This window comes from Momordica charantia, assembly GCF_013281855.1.
Source record: "Momordica charantia cultivar OHB3-1 chromosome 4 unlocalized genomic scaffold, Mcharantia_2.0 BLBB01000004.1, whole genome shotgun sequence".
Taxonomy (NCBI): domain Eukaryota; kingdom Viridiplantae; phylum Streptophyta; class Magnoliopsida; order Cucurbitales; family Cucurbitaceae; genus Momordica; species Momordica charantia.
In genome coordinates, this window is record NW_028275162.1 from 2,442,418 (window position 1) to 2,466,370 (window position 23,953).

General features: G+C 33.9%; 5 protein-coding genes across 13 annotated transcripts; 4 read left to right on the forward strand and 1 right to left on the reverse strand.

The window, feature by feature from the left end:
- Nucleotides 1–6: 6 nt before the first annotated feature.
- LOC111007731 (cysteine protease XCP1) lies at nt 7–1,585 on the reverse strand. The gene is made up of 4 exons (XM_022280202.2): nt 1,066–1,585; nt 714–949; nt 484–624; nt 7–381 (listed from the first exon to the last, which is right to left on the reverse strand). Exons 1-4 carry the CDS (start codon nt 1,520–1,522, stop codon nt 166–168), a joined length of 1,050 nt encoding a protein of 349 aa, XP_022135894.1. The 5' UTR covers nt 1,523–1,585; the 3' UTR covers nt 7–165.
- Nucleotides 1,586–4,000: 2,415 nt separating this feature from the next.
- On the forward strand, nt 4,001–8,703 carry LOC111007960 (DNA double-strand break repair protein). 4 transcript variants are annotated; one of them, XM_022280517.2, is made up of 8 exons: nt 4,004–4,248; nt 4,722–4,793; nt 4,885–4,918; nt 5,142–6,795; nt 7,066–7,150; nt 7,349–7,546; nt 7,956–8,132; nt 8,234–8,703. In XM_022280517.2, exons 1-6 carry the CDS (start codon nt 4,169–4,171, stop codon nt 7,383–7,385), a joined length of 1,962 nt encoding a protein of 653 aa, XP_022136209.1. In that variant the 5' UTR covers nt 4,004–4,168; the 3' UTR covers nt 7,386–7,546; nt 7,956–8,132; nt 8,234–8,703. The 4 variants fall into 4 exon arrangements, with proteins under 4 accessions (XP_087979618.1, XP_022136209.1, XP_022136208.1 ...); XM_022280516.2 differs by having other exon boundaries at nt 7,956–8,703; XM_022280518.2 differs by having other exon boundaries at nt 7,972–8,703.
- Nucleotides 8,704–9,533: 830 nt separating this feature from the next.
- On the forward strand, nt 9,534–14,718 carry ABCI15 (trigalactosyldiacylglycerol2). Of its 5 annotated transcripts, XR_015790352.1 has the most exons (8): nt 9,534–9,715; nt 10,872–11,435; nt 11,997–12,326; nt 12,854–12,969; nt 13,726–13,816; nt 13,932–14,031; nt 14,147–14,251; nt 14,340–14,718. XR_015790352.1 is itself a non-coding variant. In XM_088123146.1 (7 exons), exons 2-6 carry the CDS (start codon nt 10,914–10,916, stop codon nt 14,022–14,024), a joined length of 1,152 nt encoding a protein of 383 aa, XP_087979272.1. In that variant the 5' UTR covers nt 9,534–9,715; nt 10,872–10,913; the 3' UTR covers nt 14,025–14,031; nt 14,147–14,323. The 5 variants fall into 5 exon arrangements, 2 of the variants coding, with proteins under 2 accessions (XP_087979272.1, XP_022136216.1); XR_015790353.1 differs by having other exon boundaries at nt 13,729–13,816; nt 13,932–14,251; XM_088123146.1 differs by lacking the exon at nt 14,340–14,718 and having other exon boundaries at nt 14,147–14,323.
- Nucleotides 14,719–16,508: 1,790 nt separating this feature from the next.
- LOC111007745 (uncharacterized) lies at nt 16,509–17,704 on the forward strand. The gene has a single exon (XM_022280215.2). It carries the CDS (start codon nt 16,788–16,790, stop codon nt 17,247–17,249), a length of 462 nt encoding a protein of 153 aa, XP_022135907.1. The 5' UTR covers nt 16,509–16,787; the 3' UTR covers nt 17,250–17,704.
- A 2,806-nt stretch (nt 17,705–20,510) lies between these two features.
- LOC111007798 (glycerol kinase) lies at nt 20,511–23,868 on the forward strand. Of its 2 annotated transcripts, XM_022280290.1 has the most exons (4): nt 20,513–20,998; nt 21,236–21,879; nt 22,529–22,732; nt 23,504–23,868. In XM_022280290.1, exons 1-4 carry the CDS (start codon nt 20,743–20,745, stop codon nt 23,534–23,536), a joined length of 1,137 nt encoding a protein of 378 aa, XP_022135982.1. In that variant the 5' UTR covers nt 20,513–20,742; the 3' UTR covers nt 23,537–23,868. The 2 variants fall into 2 exon arrangements, with proteins under 2 accessions (XP_022135983.1, XP_022135982.1); XM_022280291.2 differs by lacking the exon at nt 23,504–23,868 and having other exon boundaries at nt 20,511–20,998; nt 22,477–22,619.
- The last annotated feature ends 85 nt before the right edge of the window (nt 23,869–23,953 follow it).

Below are 23,953 nucleotides of genomic sequence, written 5' to 3' on the forward strand. Positions count from 1 at the left end.
AGTGTATTTATTTTCATGTCAAACCATTTCTAATTTGGTTGTTTTATTGATCAAAGGTAATAGAAATGTTACATAGATATCTCAATCAATGTTGAAGGAGGAATATGGAGGAAAAAAGAAGAGTATCAAAGTTCTAAAACAATATGGAGAATTAGCTTCACTGGATTACTTATTTTTGGTTGGATAAGAAGCCATTTGGTTGATTCCGCAAAGCCCTTCAGGTTTCCCCGTATTTCTCTTCATCCTAATATATCCATTTTCTCCCCATCCAGGTCCCCATGAATTCTTTACTATAATGTAATCTGTTCCCTCGGAAGAACCATACCCGACCGCTGTGACACCATGATCCATTTCAGTTCCACAGCGACCTGTAAATATACCCTGTGAAGTTGAAAGACAAACCAAAGATTTCACTGTTAGGTCAAAGTAAAACTATCTAATTTACATTGTTCATCAAGACAAGTATGCTCTCCAATCTCTTACCCCTTTGTAGAATTGGAAATTTCTGCCGGAAGCTTCAATGGCTACACTGACAGGCTGGTGACTCAGTGCTTTTAGGAGACTCTGTTCGTCGTTTACAGGTACGTCTTCATAACCGCTAATGGTTACTGCCTCAAATTGTTCCTAGAGATTATAGTAACATGCTTTAGTAAGCGATAGAAAGTGCAATATGGTCCTGTTTTTTGGTTGGGGAGGGAGTATTCAGATTTCACCTTCTTTTTAATGCATCTTCCTTCCTCCATTAGATATGGGTAGTCCTCCTCCTTTCTAAGTCCAGAGTTTGACATTATGTATTGAAAGGCATAATCCATTAGACCACCATAGCAGCCATTGTTAAAGCTTCGATCGCAATCAATCAACTCTTGCTCGGATAGGGACGTTAGATTTCCTGTGACAATTTGGTTTATCCCCTCTACTGCTGCCACTGTTGAAAATGCCCAGCAGCTCCCTACATCCCAATCATATTTTTTGTTAGAAAATTTTTATCCTTTACCATATATGTGTGTATATAACTAGATAGAGATGTTGACATATAGAGAGAGAATGAGAGAGAGAGAGAGAGACCACATGAGCCTTGGTTCTTGACTGGAGTAACAGCTCCTTTGCTTCTCCAGTCGACCGACTCGGGCAATTCTTCCACGTCTCTGTAACGAAATCCACTAGCTGATCTTTGTCTTGGAAACTCTACATTCAATCCCAAATACTTGCTCTTGAACTCTTCATGGCTCAGGTCTGCAAACTCATTCAGCCCCAACCAATAGCTAGAAACCTTCTTGTTTGTGTCATCGATATGCTTCAAATTATCGATGAATATCTCAAACCGGTGGAGCTTCTCTTCAATGCTCCGGTAAGTCTTACTATGCCTCAACATCCACAACTCGAACAACTCAATGGTTTTATCCATTGAGGCCAAGTGGTCGGATGAGTATCCCACGATCGAGAAATCGTGAGCGAAAGTGCAACTGATGAACAGAACTACAGAGAGGATGAGAGTTGTTTTGGAGAAGGCAAATAAAGCCATTTCTGAAAAGAAAGAACTCTGAAAGGAGAGGAAATAAATGGAAAGAAGGTTGGTGAATGAGTACAAAGGGGAGAGGAACTCTCTTTATATAGTTTTTGTTTGGTTCAGATTTTGTGGGGTTTCTTTAAAGTGAAGTAGTTTATATTATTTTTATTTAATTTTTGTCAATACTGTGTCTTTAAGATTGGATCTTTTGCAGGCTTTATCACCAAGTTATGTTCATGATTTTGTTTTAACATTAGAATTTAAAAATGAAGAAAATAACATTATGCATTGGTGGTAAATTTGAATATTTGAATTATTTTAGCAATTTGGCTAAAAAAAATCTTCTAGAATTCCTTTTTTTGAAAATAATGGGGAAACTTTTCATGGATGATGACCCTTTTTTTTTTAAATAAAGTTTTAAAAATCCCAAATAAAAGACAGATGTTCGAATTTGCAATCTCAATTGAAGTCTAAGTTGAAAATAAATCAAGATCAACTCTTATCCGTCTTAAAAACTGTTTTATTTTTTATTTTTTAGTACTGATATTTGAGAAAATTTTATATTTTTTAGATTTTTCTTAGTCATTAGATTTAAAAATTCGAACCGATGATATTTTTGTTGACTAATTGAGTTATATTCGAATTGATAGGGATATTTAGAAGTTAAAACAGAGTTATTTAAAAGCAAAAAGTTGCTTTCACATTTAGTAATATACATTAACATTTACAAAACTTGTCTAAATTTTACTATCTCGCATTATTATTTTTCTTTTTCATTTGTTGATTTATATAAGTGACAGCCCCATACAAAAATCTTATTATATTAATAAATCATAGTTGGGTTGTAGATAGCAAATATTATTTTTAAAACAATAAAACATTGGCTAAAAAGATTAACATTTTTTAGTATTCTATTTTCGAATGTTTGTTGGCTAACAATTTCTTTCGTATATTTTCACTTTTTTAAAACTGGATATTTAATTTATTAGCCAAATTTCAAAAACAAAATAAATATTTTGAAAATTATTTTCTTTTAGTTTTCACACTTTTACTTATATCTTTAAAATGTTTTTAAAATGTAGATGAAAAAAAAACATGGTGAATATAGTGTTTATAAATTTAGTTGTAAAAAAATATTAAATAAAAAATAAAATGGTTATGAAATAAAACCTTATTTATCATAATTCATAAATCTATGGATTGAACACAAATTATATTTTATATTTATGATTAATTTTATTTTGTTTTTAGTATGTTTGTAATTTAGAAAATAAATATTTTTTTTTCAAATTTATATTTACATATATTTTATAAAACTAAACTGCCGACTGAAACGTCCTCGATTTACATCACAGTTTCATAAATATTTCATTGCATATTTACTTTTATTTTTATTTTTTTGTCTTTCTACTTTACTAGTTGTATAAATTCTGTCCCTATACTTTTTAGTTGTATTAGAAACTAGTCTGATAACTTAGTTAAATTATACTTTTTTTATCATAAATTAAGTCTTATTAATAGTTATAGTCACTATTGAATAAATTTAATATGGATTGAAAATTGATCATAAGTCAATGTCATTTTGAACAAGTTCTTTTTTTTTTCCTTGACAAACATTTTCAACAAGTTCATGAGTACAACCAATTCATTATTGAAATTAGTATCTAACACTAATAATAAAGATTGTGGGAAACATAAACATAGTTTAATTGATAGGCTCCAATCTCTACTCACACATGCTGGTGTATTAAAAAAATAATCATAAAGCCTATGATAAGACTTGACTAAAATATGTACGGAGGGTTAAAAACTAACCGAGATAACAAACGGAACCCACGATTTTATTACGTGTTAAAAAATTATATTTCTCAGTTTATAAAATGAAAAAATCAAATATTTTCAGTTAAGTTCAGTTTTTAACCCGAATTCTTTCAATTTTATATAAAATTTATTTACTTTTTAACCAATAATACTCACTGAGCACATTTTTTTTATATTTTTCTTTCTGTACATTACTAAATTTTTTTTAAGAAAAAAATATAATATTTTTTTATGTTTCCTTTTTAAAATAAATAGCTGTCAAATTCTCAATAGTGATCGAAAGATAGGTGTTGATCATGTTAAGTACTATCAATATAATCTCACTCTATCCAATCAACTACGCAATCCACTTTTTTGTTTGAGTTAAAAAAATGTTAGAATAAGTTAAAATAATGACTAAAAAATGATAATAGGTGCTTTATTGATGCTTGGATTTATCAATCTATTTTGTTAAATTAAAAAATAAAAGTGAAGAAAATAAATAGACTACTATTAGTTTTTTTTTTAATTTATAATTTTGATAAAGATTAGTAGATTACCACTAGTATTTGTTGCGGGAAATCCCAATCGATCGGTTCGGTTGAATTCGATTTGTCTCCGGTTCAATTCGGTTCTGTAGTATATCAAAACTCGAACCGATAATAACCGCTTATTAAATATTAATTACTGTTATTATTATTTTTTTTTTCTACTTCTCCTTTGCGGATTTTGTATTCCTAGGCGCTGCACTACGTAACCATTCTCTCTCCGCCGCTTGCTAAACCCTTCTTCCCAAATTCTTCTGTAAAACCCTCATCGCCGGCGGTTGCTGGTTATCTGACACGAGCTGTGGCGACGACGATGGAGTTTTGTCAGACGGATTCTGAAGCAATTTTCTTACAGATTCGACGGCAAGAGGAGCTTTTGAAATATAAAAGAAGGTATGTGTTTTTTCTTGCAATCGTTATATGATTCTTTTTGCTTCTTCCGACGCTAACTGTTGTAATGACTTGCGGAGGAATCGGCGCACTAGGTAATGAAGTTTTAGAATCTTGATATTGGAATTTGGACGACCAATTCGCTGTTTGAGTTCAGTTTACTTGATAAATTTTTGCATATAAATGTAGTGTTCATGGATGATTTTAAACTATGGCATCGATAAATAACATTTTGATGGTTATGACAGTGTGTTTGAATGAACGTCGACCAAACAGATTTTGCACGTTCATGATATGCATCTAAAATATTTTGGCGGGCTATGTACTTCCACGTTTATGCCTATCATCCTAATAATTTTTTATTTTTTTTTCCTTCTTTCATTTGTAGTTGAAAATGGTGTTTTAGTATTTCATTATAACGGGGGATTATATAAATAGGCTCGTTAGGATTAACTGAATCTTTTAAATGTGTGCAGATGGCTGCTAGGGCTTCCTACATCTACATCTGGACAGAAGTGTTCCGATCATTCGGACTTTTTAAATAAACGGTTAGTGAAGATTTATTTGATTATTCATATTTGTTAAATTTTGTACATCAGTCTCTGTACTCTAATAAATGATTCATTGCTCTCTTATTAGAAACTTGCCTGAATTTTTGCTGAGGGAAGATGATGTAAGTTCCATTTTCCACTTTTCCCTTCCCTCAATTACTTTGTTTTATACAAGTTTGAATGCAGCAGTATAAAGCCTTTTTTTTCCCCTAAAATCACTTTAAATCTTGTTCTACTTCTCTTGGTTTAGTCCTAAGTTTACAATATCATTTATATAATGATCCATATTTTGAAAATGATAACCTCATTGTCTGCATTTCATCCTTTCCAATCTCTGTTTTTCAGGTTTTTTATGAGACTGTCAAAACAAGAGTTGAAGAAGCTTTTGGAGCATTGAATGTTGAAACAAGGCATGCTGGTATTCAAGGTGATCGAATATTTGATACTTGCAAAATTGGTAAACTCATTTTGTCATGTCTTGATGATCTGAGCACCAGGGGACTTTACCTTCTTGCTATAATACTTACACAAGACTCTGTCAAATTGGAAAAAACTCGCTGGAAGCTGAAGAGGGTCGTTAGAGAATTTATTCCAAATGTTCTGAGAAGGAAGAGTCAAGATTGCCATCAATTGGAAGTTGTTAAAAAATTGTCTCAACTTCTCAACGACCCAAACAATTTTCGTAGAAGATGCTCAGTAACTTTGACATCAAGTTCACCATCTTACCATGATGCTGCATCACAGGTACTGTATAGATTAGGAGACCTACCCACTCAAGGTCTCTTAGCTATGCGTCGAAAGCTTGAAGGAGTTCGAGTTATGCCTCAGATAAAACGTCACAGGCATGGTTGGGGTCGTGATCGTCTGATTAATATTCTTACGGAAACTAGCATGAAGATGCTTTCATCGCATGGTGAAGGAGATGAATTGCAAGAATCACTAGCAAAAGCCATGGCGGTAGCTGATTTATCACTTAAACTAGTACCAGGTTGCCATAATTCATCCACAATTGAGTTTTATCCGTTCCCACCTCAAATAAAAACCTTGCATAATGAAATAGTAAAAGCCATATGGTCTGTTAGAAAGAAGGGTAACTTTCAGAAGCTCAAACAGTTAAAGTCTTTGTTGGATCCTGATGCTAAAGTGTCCAATAGGTGTCTAAGAACAGCTATTAAGAAAATGTTAATTGACTATCTTTTTGAGTGCAGTGATATGGACACCGTGCCAAAGTCGCTCTTGAAAGCTCTGGCTATAATAAATGCAGATTCTCGAAATGCATCAAATTCATTTTTCTCGCTTGAGGAAATTGAAAAAGAGGTTGAGTGTGTGTTTAGTCTGAGTGCTCAGATGAAACAAGTAGTTTGGGACTTACTACCTAACTGTGACTTTGAACATGACTTTGCTGATGCATATATGGAAGAATTGGAAGAAAGTGATGATGATTTTGATGATAATGACAACGATAATTGTGATGGCTTGCCTCTAGACGACAATGGGTCCCACTCTAGTAATATGATTCACCATGTTGAAGGTATGGGGGAATCAATGCCAGCCAATCTTGAACATTCATCAGTGGGGAATGGCTTGTCCCCTAGTCATGCATTTACTGGGGAGTGCCCTTTAGATTCTTCTTTTAAGTACTGCCCTTCATTCATGGAATCCAAATTTCAGAAAGATACACATCATAGAGATGACTCTCCTTCCTCCAAGTTTACACCAAATATTTTGTTGGATAAGAGCAGTAGTGATACTGCGACCACAGCCTGTTTAAGTTCTCTCAACATGTCATGTGCAATGCCTCAGATGGGGCCAAGCAAACCAAGCACATTTAAGAATCAGTACCTTGTGATTCAAGAAGCTTGTGATGAAACTAGCTTGATTGCTTATAATGTCATTGGCCGCTTGCTAGAAGAGTTTGCAAAGAGTGAAGGTGTAGAGTTAGATTGGTGCGCTAATTTATATCTAACTAGCGTCTCTTCAACTGAAGAAGATCTTCCTGGTACGAGTTGTCAAATTATAGATGCCTTTGTTTGAAGTTGGATTCAAATCCCCCAAGTATTAATTGTTTGTCATATAAAAATAACCCTTAAGGACCTTGCGTTGGTGACAATAGGTTTGAGATACTTGTTAGGTTGACAAATCAAAAGATAAGCAAATAAATGAGCCTATTAAGTTAGTAATGTTAAAAAGCATATCATAGTTATTATACATTGATTTTCCATGGTAGAAAATTATTCTAGTAACCAAGTTTGTTGGTTTCATTTTACAGAGTCAGAAGATGAACAAACTCATATTAAGGGGAATGGAAATTTTATTCAAGTTTGTAAAGAGTTAATACCTTCTCTGTCTAAGAGGTATGATGATTTCATGGTTTCTGTTTTAGTGTGTGACCGAAAATACTTGTTCGTTGACATACCACTTTATATATATGCTTTATTTTAATCTTAGCCGGGTTTTGAATATTGGTGACCTATCATTAAACAATTTGCATTAATTTAGAATCTGAGTAAACAAAATCTGAAACATATTTGTATGCATGAACACAAATGCAGTGGAACAGAGAGACTGCAACAGATGCTGGGATTGTGATTCTCAAATGATTTTGTTGGTCTGAGTTAGCGGTTGGTCCTTGGGCAGTCTGCAATGATCTTATATCAAACAAGCGATGGTGGCGCAACCCTGGGTGAAATGAAGCAGTTGATGATGGTGTGTTTGAGGAAGTCCATTTGGAACATTTTTGGCAAAACCACGTAAGTAGTTATATATGTGTATATATATATTTAGTGAGTGAAAGTAAAGTATGCCTAAGAAAGCTATATCACTCATACCTTGTTCAGTTATTTGCTCTCACTCAGTTATTTGAAGTTGTATTATCATATGGATTTAGAACAGTAATAGCCATTCTCTTATCTAATAGACTATATGATGAATAAAGAATAAGGTCTATAACATTCCGTTGTGCTCTAATTTGGTTACCTCTTTATATGAATGTTAGCTGCTGCATTAGTAACTATTCTTCTAATTCATTGACTGACATATTAATATGTTCAAAAGGGAATAATTTATATATGATATCTTCATCATAAGATTAAAACAAAAAAACTTGTGCCTTTGAATCATCAAACATTTATTATGTACTAATAGACTTCGCTAATGCAGTGGCTTTCTGGTGCAGCAAGAGGGAAAGCAGAAAGGCTGGATAAGAGGAGGACAGCCTTGTAGTTCGAGGTGCTGAACAACTTCTAGAAGAATTATTTCTTCGGTGCTTTGCTATCTTGCTATGAACTTAACCCCGATCCGGGTTTTCTCCAGATGCACGGTTTCGTTCCTGGGATGGTAAGGTTAAGAAAAGATGTAACTCAGATGCAATTAGGCTGAGGACATTTTATTGTGGTGTCATTAGGCTGTGATCTGATTAACATTCTCTTTCTACATAGCCTGCAATGGCCTTGGCATCTGATGGATCTTGTTAAAGTAGTAATGATTCCGAGGTTCGGTGCTCTTTTTCTCTGCTCCACCACTCCTGAGCTTTGGATTCACTGCCCCATATCTGACATCGATATTCTGATCCTGATCAAGCTAGATGCAATCTGTCAACCATGGGATCGGTAAAGGTGGTAACACTAACCAGATTCTTCGGATTATGTTGCTTATTGTTTTCAAGTCCTCCTCCAAGCATATTCTATTAAGCATAATGTTAAGAATGCTTGTTGAATTGGAAGGAATAAGTTCGGTAGTAGATTACGTAATCTCGATCTTCTTTATCTAATGAGTGGGAGTTTTCGAGGTTTAGGATCGTAGGTATTGTGTTTCATTAATTACTTGCAATGATGATGTATTTACCAATATTCCACATCCCTTGAAAGGTAATCTATGGTTAAAAAGAGAAAGAGGGACTTGTAATCTATGGATAACGTTTTTGTTTTTTAGGTAATTTCATAGGAACTAGTTATCATCACTACTACCCTTATTTATTAATTTCAAATCTGAACGTTCAAGCCTAGTTTTAATTATCGGATAAGCAAGGTAAGGTTTTAAATTGTCGATGTTGATAGAAATGTCAAGGTCTCAATTTTATGAAGATGTCAATAGAAATATCGATAAAATATCATGTCGATGGATATTTATGAAAAAGTTATAAAAATAAAACATTTGTAAAATATATTTAAATTAATGGATACACCTTTCATAATTTTTAGATAAGCTATATCAATGATGTTTTATTGATATTTTTCATATTTTGTTGATTTTTTTTGTAATATTATGAAAATGTTTGATGTGATAAATCAAGAACTTGTTTAATTTGATATTACGTAGAGCGATTGTATAATGAAAAATAGTTTTATTTATAATTGATTTAAGGAGTGATTGTATAATGAGTGATTTTTTGAAAAATAAATTTATTTTTAATTGATTTTGTAAAGGTAATTTAAATATAATTTATTTTATGTTTAGTGTGAGGTGATTTTTTTTCCTTTTTAGTACAACCATGCCTGTTATCTGGCTAGTTTCAGGTGATTTTCATATAATCAAAAATAGTTCTTAATTTTTAATATTTGGTTTCAAAAGTGATTTTAAAAATACCAAATTCTAGGTGTATATAGAGATTAAAAAGAAGTTATGGCAAGGGTAATTATGGTAATTTCCAAAAAGCAAGAGAAACAAGCCCAATATGGGCCCAATTCGGAAGCTCCGTACACTCCAATGGGTCGGAGCTTTCGAGGGTTAAAATGGTAACAGTGTCAAAACTTCGGCCAGGAGAAAGCTCGTCGGACTTCTACCGTTCAGAAATGGTAGTTTTCAAACAGTTCTTCTTCTTCCCCATTTTCACCGTTTTTTTGTTCTAATTCTTAATCCGTTTCTGGTCGAAATTGTTCACCGGATGTTATCTCCTGAACAGTAATAATCTGGAGTTGTAGGTACGTATTTTGTGCTATTATCGCTGCTATCAGTTCCGATTTGCTGTAATTTTCTGGATTTCATCCTGTATACTTTCATCGATTCTTCAGTGGATAATCGTTTGAATTTTTTTTTTTGGATTTTGTGAATACATTTTTATTTTTTGAGAATTCGTCTATTTACATCTGGAGTTAGCTGATTTGACGAGGATGCCTGTTGTTGATTGATGTATCATAAAGATTTCTGTGCTTCGTCTTGCGTCGTTGATGTTAGTGTATTCACCGTTTTTACCATCTCTTGAATTTGAAAACTCTGCTAATCTGATTGTTAGCAGAAAGCGGGAGAGAGTTGAATCTCCATTTCTCTTCCGGAAAAAAAAACGAGAAAAACACCAATAAAACTAAGCCGCTAACATTTTGGCAGATGACTATAGGGGAGGGATGTGGAACAAACTTTCTGCAGTATTGAGTTGGTGAGAAAAGTTCCCAAGAGAAATGTGGATCGTCTGAAAGTTCCTAATTACATTCTAGTGTTTCCATTTAAGGGCTTTTATGCTTCTTGTTAGTCATAGGTTTATTACAAAGTTGTCCTTTATCTTATTTTGATTCTAAGTTGATTATATGGTGGATATTTTCACTTATGGAGCTCACACCGTAGAACCAATTACTTTAATTGAGGGCACTGTGTGTATGCTTTTCAGCAGATAATTAAAGCTGATTGTTTGATTGTTTCTATTATAGATTTATTGTATCTTATGAGACGCACTATTCATCCACTAATCATGACTTCCCTCGTGATATGTGGATTCATGTCCTTGTTCTCACTAACTGTACATAGATATAGTTGCTAGCTCTAGCAGAAAATTTTCTTGATCACTTCAAATATAGTTACCATCAAGTTAAACCGTATTCTTAAATTATCTAAAGGAACTTTATTTCATTCCTTGGTAGCCCATCTGATTTTTGCCTTCTCTATCTTTACCGTTGTTACAGCTAGTTAATTTCACTATTTTACATTTATCACGACCCCCGCTTCGATCTATGGGTGCTGTTATTGATCATTGAACTGGAATTGGACTTGTTGATGCTCTACATCATTTTAGAAATGGAAAAGAATAAATATTTTCAGAAGTTGTTTTATATCTGCTGATAGTTTCATATATGGTGTTTTCCGCAGGCAGTTTTCTCTATCTTATTTTATTGTTGCTGTTGTGCAAAAATGGTGGGAGATACACATGTGCAGGTTGCAATTTTTTCTATGGCTTTACCGCCATCGTTGGTTACCCTTCCGCGTAGAACTTCAAATAGGTTGCCTTATCATCTCCCGTTGGGTCTAAAAACAAAAGTAAAGAAAATAAAGGCTACATCTACTGAGGCTGGACATAGTCAGCCACCATCATCTTCTGAAAGAAGGAATCCACTTGCCTTTTTCCTTGATGTTCCTCGTACCGTATGGAGGCAAACATTGCATCCATTGAGTAATTTTGGGTTCGGTCAAAGGAGCATATGGGAAGGTGGGGTTGGCTTGTTTTTAGTTTCAGGTGCTATACTTCTCACACTCAGTTTGGCGTGGTTGAGAGGCTTTCAACTGCGGTCTAAATTTAGAAAATACTTGGCTGTCTTTGAGTTTGCTCAGGCTTGTGGTATCTCTACTGGAACCCCTGTGAGAATTAGAGGAGTTACCATTGGCAATGTCATCCGTGTTAACCCTTCCTTGAGATGTATTGAAACTGTTGTTGAGGTATGCTTCTAATTCTTACCCTTATTTGTTTGAGTGAAACATACTATTTTACTAAAGGTGAGTTTGAGGTGGCTTTAGAAAAAAATGCTTCTAGATGAAACCACTTCTTCTAAGCACTTTTGGTGGAAGTACTATTAATTGTTTCTTCTATCAGTACTTTTAAGCATTTTTAGAATTTTCAAAATCAATTTTTATTGTCTATCCAAACACTGAAAATTTTGAAAATATATATTAGTCCAAAAATTGTTTTTGACACTAAAAGCACTTTTTAGCCTTTCAAAAAGCAAATCATTTGAAAGTCACCAAAGAAAGAGGGTTACTCTTTGACTTGCGAAGATTAAAATTCCATTGACTAAGATGTGTAGAAGTAAGAAAAGAAAGAAGAGGGATGTTATAATCAAAGTTTTTAAGAATGCTTAAGAATGGACATTGCACCCTGTGCCATCTAGTTCATGAAATCTTCCTATAGAATTCATCGTTTTTTTTTCCCATGGGCACAAGTTCGTTTTCTTACCATTTTTCTTTGTGTACACAAAATGGGACATGCCACCCATTTTGCAGGTTGAAGATGATAAAATAATCATACCTCTTAATTCACTGGTTGAAGTAAACCAGTCTGGTCTTCTTATGGAGACAATGATTGACATTACTCCCCGCAATCCTATTCCTGTCCCTTCAGCTGGACCACTTGACTCGGAATGTATTAAAGAAGGTTTAATATTATGTGATAAGCAGAAAATGAAGGGGCAGCAAGGGGTAAGTTTGGATGCATTAGTCGGAATATTCACTCGGCTTGGGCGCGAAGCAGAGGAAATAGGACTTTCCAATACGTTTTCATTAGCCCAACGAGTTGCTTTGGTTATTGAAGAAGCAAAGCCTTTGCTTTTAAAGGTGTGACTCCTTATGATATCATGCTTTAATTATTTTTCTTGCATGGATTCTAGACAATTAGTTATTCGAGTAATTGAATATTTTGCGGGTAATTTAATGCCATGGGGTGCTTGCATATTTCTTGAGGAGGATGGAAATCTTATTAAAGGAATAATGACTAACGATGTATTAGTGCATCAACAATTTCATGGAATTTGATTACCTGTCAGACCTTGGCTTCTAGATTGACCTTTAATAGTAGGTATGATATTGGTTGTTGCTCAAAAAACTTTAAGTGAAAATGTGATTAAAACATTTAAAGCTAGAAACTGGGTGTTTGCTCCGGCATTCTGGTATGCGCCTTTGACTGCAATCAAGAATTTATATTTGGGAAATCGTCAAAAATTTTATCAATTACGAGTTTTTGTATTAAAATTAATTGGGTTCTTGTATGTTGACAGTCTGTTTTAGTGAGTTAGACACATAGTACCACGGATCTAACTATCTTCTCATGCAAAATTTTTTGATTTGATGTAGTGATGTCTCAGATCCAAGCCATGGCTGAAGATGTTCATCCTTTGCTTGCTGAGGTTCGTGACAGTGGTCTTCTAAAGGAGGTTGAAAACTTAACTAGAAGTCTTTCTCTAGCCACTGAAGATTTAAGGTGAACTATTCCTGAATTCTGATATTGGAATTTTAATTAGATGATGATATTGGAATTTTAATTTAGATGAGCTCTGATTTCTGAATGACCATAATAGCTTATAAATTGAAAAGGGACTTTAATTTCAAGTCCTTTGACAATTTACACCAAATCGAAGCTAAGTGTCTAACAGATCCCAAGAGTCAGAGAAACCCTGCTCTTTTCTTTTATGCTTCTCCATCCACATCTTCAAGAGAACAACCGAAATAGCATTTGTCCAATGGACTTTGCCCTTTTCCTTGAACAATTATCCACACAAATGTTGAGTGATGTTATATTTAACATTTTTATGAAAGCACGAGTGAACTTGAAAAGTTTGTGGAGAACCTTCACTATCAGTGGACAGAACAAATATCCTTGATTATCTCGGCTTGTTTTACGTAAAACACCACAGGAACTTCAGGAGTTTCTCCATAGTGTTCACTTTACCCAAGCGCCAATATCTAACAGAAAAACTTTAACCTTCTTATGTATTTTGGATTTCCAAATAGCTGAAGTAAGAAGTTTTTCCAAGGTATAATAATGAGAAGATTACTCTCTCAAATAGAGCTTTACCAAAACTAGCATATCATATCCAGCTTCCAAATTATAGTCTTCGTGTTGAGAAGGCCTAAAGTAAATTCGTCTATCATTTCCAAACGTATTTGTACATAGTCAACTAGAATGAATTTCTCTTACACGATGAATGCTTATTGAGACTTTCTCAATTTTTTACAGAAGTGTTCATGCATCTGTTATGACCCCCGAAAACACGGAACTGCTTCAAAAGTCCATTCATACGCTAATTCTTACTTTGAAGAACATAGAGGTGAGATCCTAAATGGTCAAATTCTTCCTCCCCTTGGAACAGTTACTCTTGATAACTACTTTACCTTTCTAATTCCCTCTTTGATTTATTATCCTTTCTATCTCAATGTTTGCAGAGTTTAAGCTCCGATGTCATTGGGTTTACTGGTGATGAGGCTACAAAACGGAACTTAAAATTGCTGATCAAATCTCTGAGCAGGCTACTATGAGACAAAGGTGTAAAGGAAATGGGATTGTATGAACCCGATATTCGACAACGTTGTATTTTCAATCCTTTCATATTGCAAGCACGAAGCCAAAGTGGCTAGACGTATTTTCATATCTATTGCAGTTTTGTCTTCCGCGGGGCGGGGAGGGAGGAGGGAGCAGGCATTGGCAAAAATTTCGTCAAAAGTTATATCCGTAGTTATTAGAAAATACTTATGAAACTTCTTAGGTAATATACCTGTTTAAACAGAGGGAGATTATTGATTCTTATTAATACATGTTGGTCCTTGATTTCTTTTAAGGCTTCTTTCTTGTAGGCGTTGGCTTTGGCTGAATTCCATTGAAGAAAGCTATGGAAGACATTTCAGGACAAGATGATAACTTCATGGAGATCTGTCTCTGCCAATTTGCTTTCCTATCCTTGCAAGGTACTGAAATTTTTTACATTTGAATTGTCCATTTCTTGGTTAATAATGCTTTAAAGGTGAGGTAAAAAAGATAAATAAGTTTCACTTTTTAACCTTCGGTTACACAAATCTAACTCCCTTGTTATGTCCTTCGCTCTGCTCTGGAAGAGACTTTCTTTTCGATGTCGGTATCTTGACTCAATTTGAATTTGCTAGTTACTATAGATCTTTACAAATTATATTAGTGTTAATAGATTGATTGAATGAAAAATAGGTATTTCGTTTTCAAGTTAGGTGTATGTAACTCGAAGTTAAAAAATCTTGAGTTTATGTTTGTTAAATAGACTTGTTTCTCGTTCGTTAATTCTATAAGCTTTGCAAGTTATCTTACAAAGTCCAACGATTTATATTATATATTAACTTTTATAATAACTTCATAGACCAAACATAACAAAATGTACAAATACAAACTTCCCAATCTTAGATTTTGTAAATTGAAGTTTTAACCATGAGTAGAACATTTAGAAAAGGGTTTTAGTTTCTTGATTGTAAAATGGTATGTGACGAGTTAAAGAGAGCAATATCTAGACTGAAATTATTTGAATTTGATAAAACTTTTTTTGGTTGGAATATATGTTTTTAATGGTGAATACTTTTCAAAATTTATGTTGTCAAAATATGGATCTTATATGCATTTTAGTATTAGTGTTAGTCCAATATTTTTAGGAAATTAAAATTTAATTATTTTAACATACGATAAAACTAACCCAAAATATTATTCATATTAAAAAAAAAAAAGAAAGAAACTCTTAGAAGAAGCATTTCCGAACGTAGTACTGTGTGCCGATTTATTGTTTTCTTATAAACTTTATATTTTATTGTCTTTGTTAATGATTATGAATATATATATATATATATATATATATATATATATTTATTTATTTATTTGAATATAAATCATAATGGTGGAAAAATAAATAATAAATGTCAATGGCCGGAGGAAAAAATAATGGAGCCCATTTAGCCGGGGCTCATAAATATTCTCAACTTGCTTCTCAAAAAAAAGAATTAATAAAATAAAATAATAAAATAAAACTAACATGAGAAGTTGATAACTATTCTATTAACTTCTCTATTCAAACATTTATTGCAATATATTAAACACTTGACCAAAACTAAATTATGCTCTGCCCCCTAAAGTTTAGACCAATTTTCTTTGAAGTTCTTCTGTTTAAATTGCCACTCTTTTTTGAAATGTACGAAATTAATAGTTATATGTCATTGTATGAAAATAAGTTTATTTAAAAAGCACTCTTAAAACCAAAAGAATATTTTATCATTTCCAAAATTACACCAAATCCACCCTATTCCAAATAAAAACATATATTTACTTTATCTTCCAAAAAAAAAAAAAAGTGATAGCAAACAATTTAAGAAATGAAATTTTAGGATACAAAAGATTTTTTTTTTTTTATGAAACAAAAAATTTAATAAAGAGGCATCCAAGTCCACATTTTTGGTATCTCAGCTCGAAATTAGTGTTATGGACACTTTTAACCCTTAAGATAAGATTTTAAAAAAATTTCTAAATGTTCCTAACTTCATTTAAACGTGTTATTAAATTATGGACTACACTTTGATGATTTGACAAATAATTTAATAATATTTTTGGTTGAGTAGACTTCATCAGCCACCTCCTTGCTAGACACTCTCACCACCACCTTTACCCCGTATCGTTTGTTACATAGACGTTCCAAATTTGGACAAAGAAACGGATGTTCCTCATCCAGATCTAGAATGACAAGGAGCGTTCCTCGTCATTGAACGATTCGTTGATCATATTTCAATACGAAATACGAAGAGGTCCGTCAACTAACAGTCAAACGAGTTCGTAAATCATCTAAAACCATTTTTCAAACTTTAATGATTAAAAATGTAGATAGTAGACACCAAGTCTAAACTTCTTGGCCAAAATGAGCATAGTTTAGCAGCTAAAAAGAAGGTCTAAACTTCTCGAACCAAATTGTTTTATTGTTACCACTCCTATTAGCGACATTAACAGAATTATGAGTGATACCGATGAATTGTACATTTATTATTTGTAGTACAATATGTGGATAGTAAATCGAACTCACAACCTCTTAATTGCAAAGACTGAGATCGAAACTGAAACTTTGATCTTAGAGAAAGAGCCACAGCTTTAACCGCTCAGTCATTAAGAAACGCAGTATCCGAAGGGGCCCACGAAAATCATCTCCAACCCAACCCCCGCGCCAAAACCGAAATAAAACTGCCTCTGAAAACACAGCTCTCACCTCTCTATTCCCCTTTCTCCGATCTCCGGCCACCGCCATCACCATGACTTTCGTTCCGCGGCGGAGCTTTCTTCCGACGCGGCCTCTCAACGACGCGCTCCCCGTCTCGCATCCAGATTCCGATCAAACGCTACGCCGAAGGCTCTCTTCGATTTCCTTCAAGATCCAGCCGATTTCTTCGCCTGTCACTTCCTGGCCGTTTCGTAGATCCAAATCGGTGTCCTCCATGCGCGAATACTCCGGCAGTTCGCTGAGGAAGTGGTGGGATTGGGGATGGTCCTGGATCCTCTCTCGCAAGGCTCCCTTCGCCAAAGATCTGGAGATTAACGACGATGAAACCAAATCTCTTGGATCTAATTGCAGAGGTAGTTGGCGGCATCTTTTCTATAAGGTTAGGTCTGAGTTCCGGAAGCTTATGCGATCCGATCGCGTCGGTCTTCCTCAAACTTTCAAGTACGATTCCGTCAATTACTCGAAGAATTTCGACGACGGAGTGAAAACCTAGCTATATCTACACTGTAATCGATTTTTATGTGTTTGAAGAAATTCAGGCTTTGGTATTGAATAATACGCTGTTTCAAGCTAGATTCAGATCAAGGTTAGTGAAAAAAAGCTTCCGATTCCGGCAATGGAGGACTCTGGTAAACGATTTGGAAAATCAACCTGCTTCGAAATGCTCATTTCTTCGTTCTTCGATCGATCGGAACTCAGAACACATTTAATTTGTTTGCTCGCCGGCCCTGAGGTGGAGAAGAACAGAGAAATTGCAGAGATCTTCGTCGGAAATTAAGAGATCAAAGAGATGAAGTACATAAGAATTCTACTACCTTTTTTTTTTGCAGATTTTTTGTTTGTTTGTTTGTATAAGGCTATAAGCAACGTAAAATTCCTTAGCTTCTGTTTTCTCTGCATACTATTTCTTGCGTCATCCAATATAATTCATATACTATTTTCTTTTTCTTTTTTCGTTTTCTAGTTTTACATTTAATTTTATTTTTCACATTTTCTTCACGTATTTCTATTTTAAAGTACATACATTGAATCTGGTGTTGAATTTATAAAGAACCATACTTAAATACTCACAATAAGCACCTATTTCTAAAAATTTGATAGCTCTAAATTAAAATGAAAAAAATGAAAAAAAATATTTATTTATGCATTTCCCTTTTATACTTTTGTAAAAAATTTATTCAAGTATTATCATTATATAGTGTAAATTTTGAGTGCACTAGAAAAATATAATGATAGGGGCAAAAATGAGTTTTCCTTTCAAAAGTTTTTTCTTTTTAAGTACAAATTTATTTTCCTTTCAATAGTTAAAAGAACCCAAACTTGTAAACATCATGAATATATAATATAATATATTAGTTTGGATGTTGTAATAATTTGGATTTTGTAACTTTTATTTAGCATTGTTTGGTCTTTATATTTTTACGAATCTAACCGCTAAACTTTTTCATTAAAATTTTAAATGAAAAACAATTTAGGCAGGAAATATAGCAAGTAAATAAAGTTGCAAATGTACATGTACTATACAAAATTAATAATGATTAAAATTTGTTTGTCACTTGTTTGATAAAACAATATATTTAATTATATGACACTAAAATAAGAGATTAGAGTAATTATTTGGATTGACACGCATGAATATTTTTATCAAACACATCTCTTAAAATGGACGATAAAAACAAAAAACAACTCAGTTTTTCTAAATAGTTTTGAAACTATCATATTTTTCTAGTATTTCAATAAAATAACTCTAGTATTCAAAAAATACAAAAAAAAATGAACGGAAAATATGAATAAACCAATGTTGCATCCTATAATGAGAGATATCGCCCTAAGTCTGTATTGGTATGAAACAACATGATTAAAAATGGCTTAAAATAATTTATAGTTAATATATGTACTATTACAATGCATCTTCTTAAGTGATTCCTACTTTTAAATAAATTTTAAATGTTTGACCTTTTTATAGTAATAGGAAAAAAAAAAGAAGTTTGGTTCCTTGTACATAATGTTGGATTGTGCATTCACTTTCATGAATGAACTATGAACTATGATGATATATATTCTCATTGATTAAATAGTACAATACAGATTTTTTTCTTTTTACAAAAGGCAAATAAAATAAGAAAAAAAATATTTATTTTTTAATTTTAAAATATTTGAAATTATGTTAGGTAAAATGTCTCATTCTTTGGTAGTACAAATTTAATTTTTAAAGTATCATGCTATTAATTCAGTTGAAAAGTTTTATTTATTACAGTTTCAAGTATGACAAACATGTGCATTAAAAAGGTTACTATACTAACTAACTTATATACAAGTTTGCGACGGTATAGAGGAACGAGAGAGAGGAGAAAAAAAAAAAGTAAACGTTTTGTAAGGGAGAAAGAAGAGAAAAGTAAGTTCGGAAGGGTAACTTATATTTTATTTCATACAGGTATTAGATGGTAAAATGCGACCTATCAAACCATGTAGCATGACGAGAAAAGATTACTGCATGTGATTTTTCTTGATTACTTCATAAATACGCAAAGGTCGATAACTCGACCAAAGTCACCTAGATAGTTCGAAATCCCACTAATAACCTGTGTATATACCGACATTAAGATTTCTCATATAATCGTCAGTAACTATATATCTAACGTATTGTCTAGAAATTACAACCTAATATACTATAATTATAAAATCCACAATCTCTCTATTATGAATAGGATTTCATTTCACATATATACAATAATTCTGATTTCTTGTCTTGAGAGCTATGGATCGCACTCATGATCTTGTTCACAAGATCTCGTTTTTACGTTTATAAAAAAAGTTCACGGGTATGATAGCAATAGCAACAACTCCTATATTTGATTAGTGGTTTATGTAATTTCTGCTCTTTCAAATTTCATTTTTCTCCTTTAATATTATTTTTCTTCAAAAACTGGAAAAAAAAACGTGTACTAAAGAATGCGAAGAATTTGCTGTAATAATAAAGTCCCTCTGTCGGTGTGAGTATTAATTCACTAAACAATGCCAAGAATTTGCTGTATAATAAATACCCACTTCATTGTGTGTCCAATCACCACTCGACACGTAACATTCTACTGTCGGTTGTTTAATGAAAAGCTATCTTACATTTTTATCCTTTATTTTTATATATTTTTAGATTTAATCATTGTCTCTATAGTTCGAGTAAAGCCATCGCAAGTCTTTGACATGAGTAAAAATTCGCAAAAAATTAGCATGTCGAGTCATTTTTTAATTTTAAAAAAAAAGAATAATAAATTAACATTATTAAATCAAATATTTATTTTGTGAATTCAAATTAGAATTGTTTTTCAACTAACACGACCATGCTCAAAAAAAAAAAATTACATTATAGAGTTTATTTGCCACATAAACATAAAATAATTGTCACGCTAAATTCTTGTTACATCAAAAAATCTCATAAAAAAAAACTAGGTTCACATTAACAACTAAAATTATAATTTAGCTTACCCCTTCAAAAAAAATTATAATTTAGCTTAAGTAAACTTTTATTCACTTTCTATTTTACTAATTCCAGTGGAATTTTTGGATGCCAGATATTCACAGGTGGGCCGGCGGACTTCTGGGCCAGGCAGGTCCAAAATGAGAGCTTATTGGGCCGCAGCAAGATTCAACTGACAGACTGACAAGGAGAAGTTCAGCTTCAGCATGTGGTGGATGGATAGATAGATGACACAAGCGACGTCGTTTGAACGCAAAAGATCATCAAAACGGGCACGGTTCACTCATTGAATACAATTCGGTATTTTCTTTTTTTCGCGAAGCTAATTTTTTATTTCTCTATTTGTCTACGAATATTCTTCTCCGACTGCCGTCGCCGATTCTCTCATCTTCTTCCGTTTTCTCCGATTCCCTTCCGCTCCGTCGGGGCTGGAGCTGAAGACGCCGGAGAGTTCCACAGAGTTTTATCTGAATCATTAGCGATAACTGAAAGTTTTTTCTGTAAGATTTTAATGGCGTTCGCTTCTAGCAGTGTTATCTGCCAGAACAGAGCCTTATCGTCTTCCGTCGTTTCTACTCCGGCCGTTTTACGCCGCCGCTGCTACTCACGGTTACAATCGCAGCATCTGCTTCGTTGTAATCGCCGTTCGAACATCGGGATGGACGTCGCTTCAGTTCCTGCTACGAACGCCTCTTCCGTTGTCGCTAAAACTGCTCTATCCGATGCTCACGTTCAAAGTCAGAGCTTCAGTCCTGCTCCTGGTAGTGGTAAGTATGATTGGAATCATTTTACTTCTTTATTTCGTATTTATCGTGTAATTAGTTCTTATTGGAATAACTTGCGAGGTCGGTTTGATTAGATTTTAGCGCTTGCTTCTTAATTAAGTGAAGCCATCCGTGTTTTGTGACTTCTTTTTTATACTTCAGAAATTTTCGCCACGAGATTTGGCTCGAGTTCTTCGAATTTCGAAAGCGTGCCATTAATGTGTTTTTATTTGTTTAAAGGGTGGTCTGATTTTGCCAAAAATGTCTCTGGCGAGTGGGATGGGTATGGAGCGGATTTTTCTTCTGGAGGGACACCAATTGAACTTCCGGAATCCGTTGTACCCGATGCTTATAGAGAATGGGAGGTTAAGGTTTTTGACTGGCAGACTCAGTGCCCCACTCTTGCGGAAGCAGAGCATACCTCTTTCATGTACAAGACAATAAAGCTACTTCCCACAGTAGGATGTGAAGCTGATGCTGCAACCCGTTACAGCATTGATGAGAGAAATGTTGGAAATGGTGCAAATGATGAAGTAACTGCATTTGCATATCAACGTAGTGGATGTTATGTAGCTGTCTGGCCAGCTGATGGTGGAGGTGCTTATAAGTTATTGGAGTTGGAACATTGCCTGCTTAATCCTCAAGATCGCGAGTCTCGTGTGAGGGTTGTTCAGGTTGTTCGAGTTGAAGGCGCTCGGCTTGTGTTGCAGAATATCAGAGTTTTCTGCGAGCAGTGGTATGGACCATACAGAAACGGGGAACAGCTGGGTGGATGTGCCATACAAGATTCTGCATTTGCTTCTACAGCTGCCTTGAAAGCTTCAGAGGTTGTTGGTACATGGCAGGGTCCTGTCTCTGTTGCCCATTTTGATGGTTCTCAGATTGTGAGTTATATGACCTTCCTTTTCCTCTGATCATCTTATACCTTTATATCATTCTGAAGTGATCCTAAAATCTTAGTTCTTAGTTAGATTAGATGCTACAATTTATTGTCTCATTCTGCTTTGCAACTGATCCAAAACTTTCCTTTTTGCTTCCTTCAACATTCTTAGAGGTCAAGTCTTACATTGTATCATTTCACTTTTGTGCTTGAAATTAAGGGATTGTCTGGAATCATCAACAAAATCTGTGACTTCAGTGCATGCATGATTTTTGTATGATTGATTACAACTCTGTTTTGTTACTGCTACTTGTTCATACTTCATTAGTTCTTAAGTATTGGTGGCAAGTTTTATTTTAAGCTGGAAAGGGGAACATGTCAAAGTATTAAAAATGTTCATCTGGTCAATTATCAGTGGGAACTAGTTTATAGTTTGTACCCAACTATCTACCTTATAATAAGATACTAATAATGCCTTGTTAATCCATTTACTGGAAATTGAATAATCCAAACTTTGCCAACAATTTTCTTGTTTCATTTATTTTTCAAGTCATTAAAATCTATAGCGATCACTGTAACCATGCTAAAGTGACTTTAACAGGCACAATATAACTCCGTTTCCTGTTGAACATGTATTGGAAAATTGACTACAGAATGCTGTTCAAGAACTTTTGGCTGACAATGTGCAAAGGTCGACGAGAATTGAATCAGACCTCAAGGTGCTTCCCAAGCAACTATGGTGTTCCCTTAGAGAAAGCAAAGAAAGTGGGGATACTTGCTGTGAAGTAGGATGGCTTTTTGATCAGGGGCATGCAATCACATCAAGATGCATTTTCTCAAGCACAGCAAGGTTGAAGGTAAGTTTTTACAATCATTTTATGGGCAAAAAAAAGAAAAGAAAAAAAAAACTAGGGTGCTTATCAATAAACATTTATACATGCTCCCCAATTCCCACCAATTAAAATTGGCCACATCTAATTTTCCCTCTGCAGCATTCATAGGTGCGGATTTAGATGTTTGTCTAGGTATTATTTTGTTATTGTAGATAGTTTTTTTAGTACGATATGTGGGGTAGAGATTTGAACTTACAGTCTTTTAGTGGGAGATAGGTGTCTTAACTGGTTGAGCTATATTCGAGTTATCATAGATGATTTTAATGCCAAAATGCTTTGAACAGGAGCACCAAAGTTGGCTTGTGTGTACAAGTTTTATTTCTAGGTTCTGCATTTCTTCTCATATTTCAAATTTCGGCTGTGGGTCGGGTAGAATTTTTTTAGGCATACATGCAGGTTTGGGTTACCAACTTAGTCTTCTAACTTTGTTTAATAAGTCCCTTAACTTCAGAAATGTCTAGTAAGAGATTAAATATTTAATTTTGTGTCTAATAAGTCTGTACTTCGTAACTCTTATTAGACACTTTTTTAAGTCCAGGGATTTGTTAGATATAACAATCTTGAAAATTCAAAGACCGAACTTGTAATTTAACCTTATATATATGTATTGAATAAAGGCGAACTCATCGTCTTTTTCCTTGGCTATATATTGAATAAAGACGAACTTGTCGTCTTTTTCCTTGGCTCTGGTCCTGCATGTGCTTGGTTTGACATTGCCTGCCCTCCTGCATGCAGGAAATATCAATTGCAAATGATACCCCTGCTTAAGAGAGTAGCTTACAGATGTCAGTTCAATTATGCTACAGAGAAGGTCCTGAGATCGATTCCTTGGTTTGCCCATCACGAAGGGGATCTACTTCAAGGTGACTTGGGGAGAAAATAGTACTGAAATATGTATTCGCCATGTATTTGCATTCTATAGAATGAAGTTTAAAAATACAAAAACCCACCTGTAGTATGCAATTGTTTCCTGATTTAGTAAAATAATCTTATAGCATCTAAGGAGCTTTTATTGTGGCACCTTGTCCACTCGAGTTTGGTTCTAGTGAACGCTCTTTTGAGTTCAGGTGGAAATTCAAACTTCCGACCTTATTTTATTACCTCAAGTGATTTCTCTTTTTAGTAGAAGACATAAACAAATTTGTACACAGTATATTGAATCTCAAGTTGAATCTGTATCACAAT

Excerpts from the sequence above, each read along its gene's own strand:
- LOC111007745 (XM_022280215.2), top strand. The coding sequence starts at position 16,788 with ATGACTTTCGTTCCGCGGCGGAGCTTTCTTCCGACGCGGCCTCTCAAC.
- ABCI15 (XM_088123146.1), top strand. The coding sequence starts at position 10,914 with ATGGTGGGAGATACACATGTGCAGGTTGCAATTTTTTCTATGGCTTTA. Across the intron at positions 12,970-13,725 it reads CTAGCCACTGAAGATTTAAG|AAGTGTTCATGCATCTGTTA; the intron begins GTGAACTATTCC and ends AATTTTTTACAG. Across the intron at positions 13,817-13,931 it reads TTACTTTGAAGAACATAGAG|AGTTTAAGCTCCGATGTCAT; the intron begins GTGAGATCCTAA and ends CAATGTTTGCAG.
- LOC111007960 (XM_022280516.2), top strand. The coding sequence starts at position 4,169 with ATGGAGTTTTGTCAGACGGATTCTGAAGCAATTTTCTTACAGATTCGA. Across the intron at positions 4,249-4,721 it reads CTTTTGAAATATAAAAGAAG|ATGGCTGCTAGGGCTTCCTA; the intron begins GTATGTGTTTTT and ends AAATGTGTGCAG. Across the intron at positions 4,794-4,884 it reads TCGGACTTTTTAAATAAACG|AAACTTGCCTGAATTTTTGC; the intron begins GTTAGTGAAGAT and ends CTCTCTTATTAG.
- LOC111007798 (XM_022280290.1), top strand. The coding sequence starts at position 20,743 with ATGGCGTTCGCTTCTAGCAGTGTTATCTGCCAGAACAGAGCCTTATCG. Across the intron at positions 20,999-21,235 it reads CAGTCCTGCTCCTGGTAGTG|GGTGGTCTGATTTTGCCAAA; the intron begins GTAAGTATGATT and ends ATTTGTTTAAAG. Across the intron at positions 21,880-22,528 it reads ATTTTGATGGTTCTCAGATT|AATGCTGTTCAAGAACTTTT; the intron begins GTGAGTTATATG and ends AATTGACTACAG.
- LOC111007731 (XM_022280202.2), bottom strand. The coding sequence starts at position 1,522 with ATGGCTTTATTTGCCTTCTCCAAAACAACTCTCATCCTCTCTGTAGTT. Across the intron at positions 950-1,065 it reads CAAGAACCAAGGCTCATGTG|GGAGCTGCTGGGCATTTTCA; the intron begins GTCTCTCTCTCT and ends ATTGGGATGTAG. Across the intron at positions 382-483 it reads ATTTCCAATTCTACAAAGGG|GGTATATTTACAGGTCGCTG; the intron begins GTAAGAGATTGG and ends TCAACTTCACAG.